The sequence below is a fragment of the Amphimedon queenslandica genome, unplaced genomic scaffold (genome assembly GCF_000090795.2).
Source record: "Amphimedon queenslandica unplaced genomic scaffold, v1.1 AMPQUscaffold_5291_Cont22736, whole genome shotgun sequence".
NCBI classification, from domain to species: domain Eukaryota; kingdom Metazoa; phylum Porifera; class Demospongiae; order Haplosclerida; family Niphatidae; genus Amphimedon; species Amphimedon queenslandica.
This window is the reverse complement of record NW_003554403.1, coordinates 1-1655: the sequence shown is the minus strand read 5'-3', so window position 1 is coordinate 1655 and position 1655 is coordinate 1. Positions and strand designations below refer to the sequence as shown.

Genomic DNA, 1655 nt, shown 5'->3' with positions numbered 1-1655 from the left:
AGGAATGAAAGCTGCATGGTGTTGTTATAATGTGTATTTGTGTTAGGAGACAGCTCAGCATGTGACTGAGTTATTGGAGCAGGAGCAGATTGACAGACGAGCTTTACAGGAGCAAAACCAGGACGTCACAGTAATTCTAATAATAATAATAATAATATTAATAACATTTATTATTATTAATTAGTCGACGGAGGACGAACTCATTAAAAGGAACGAGGAACTTCAGTTACAAATTGCTGAGTTGACAATATTAGCCAGAATCAAGCAGAGTGAAAATGGCGGAGGTGACGAAAACGAAACTGAAAATAACTCTGAAGGTATAGCATATCCCATCCTTTCAATATTTATTTATTTGTTTATTTGTTTGTTTGTTTGTTTAAAAGCTGTTCTAGAGAAATACTGGGAGACTAAGAGAGAACTTGAAACCCTCCGGCAGAGAATAAGTACAGAGTATGAGGACCAGGTGGAGCGACTGCAACATGCAAAGAAAGTACTAGAGAAAAAGGTGAGATTATTATTATTATTATTATTATTATTATTATTATTATTATTATTATTATTGTTATTATTATTATTATTGTTATTATTATTATTATTGTTATTATTATTATTATTGTTATTATTATTATTATTATTAATTGTAGCTCGCTGATTCTGATGCTGAAGTTGAGGACCTGAGGCGGAACCTGTCCCAGGCTCGTAAGAAAGGATCCAAATTTAGTTCTGAACTGAACGACTTGAAACTGATGCTTGAGGCACAGCAGAACAGGAACGAAGAATTGGAAAAAAGACAGAGAAAGTAAACAACATAAACAAAAACAACAACAATAATAATAATAATAATAATAATAATAATAATAATAATAATAATAATAATAATGTTTGTTTTTTAGATTTGATTCTGATATTAATTCAGTAAGAGATGGAGCTAGCGATGAGAAACAAGCCAGGGAGAGATTGGAGAGAGAAAAGAATTTATTGTCAGCCGATTTCACTTTATTAGAAGAAAAATACAAAGTAAAGTTATTGATTAATTAATCTTTATTATTATTATTATTATTATTATTATTATTATTATTATTATTATTATTATTATTATTATTATTATTATTATCATTATCATTATTATTATTATTATCATTATTATTATTATTATTATTATTATTATTATTATTATTATTATTTTATAGAAATTGAAAGAAGACCATCAGAAACTTGAAAGTGAAAAGACTGAAATAGAAACGGAGCTGTTGAAGAAAGGAAGCATTAGTACTGATAATGAGGTAATTAATATTCATTGGTGGTGTGGTCAATTAATAACTGGCTTTGCATGTTTCATTTTAGATTGTTTCTTTGAAAAAAATGAAAAGAGAATTGGAATCAAAAATTGAAGAGTTGGAGGATGAAGTGGATGATTTGAATATAAAAGTTGATTCATTACAACAAGTAAATTAATATTTGTTGTGTCGTTGTTATTATTATCTTTGCTTTTAGGCTAAGTCTCGTTTGGAGCTGTCACAGAATTCTCTCAAAACTCAACACCAAAAGGAGATTGAGGGAAGGGAGGAAGACATGGAGCAGCCGAAGGCCACCATGAACAAGAAGATAAAGACAATAGAACAGCAGCTGGAGGAAGAACATGAGTCCAAGCAACA

At 29.6% G+C, this 1655-nt stretch overlaps 1 protein-coding gene across 1 annotated transcript; it reads left to right on the top strand.

Annotated features, from left to right (window-relative positions):
* Positions 1 to 20: 20 nt before the first annotated feature.
* On the top strand, positions 21 to 1649 carry LOC105316083 (unconventional myosin-XVIIIa-like; the record flags this gene model as incomplete). The annotated part of the gene is made up of 8 exons (XM_011410887.2): positions 21 to 130; positions 185 to 317; positions 384 to 505; positions 645 to 799; positions 894 to 1017; positions 1191 to 1283; positions 1345 to 1446; positions 1495 to 1649. Coding segments are annotated over exons 4-8 (527 nt in total), but the record flags the coding sequence as incomplete, so codon positions are not given.
* Between the last annotated feature and the right edge of the window lie 6 nt (positions 1650 to 1655).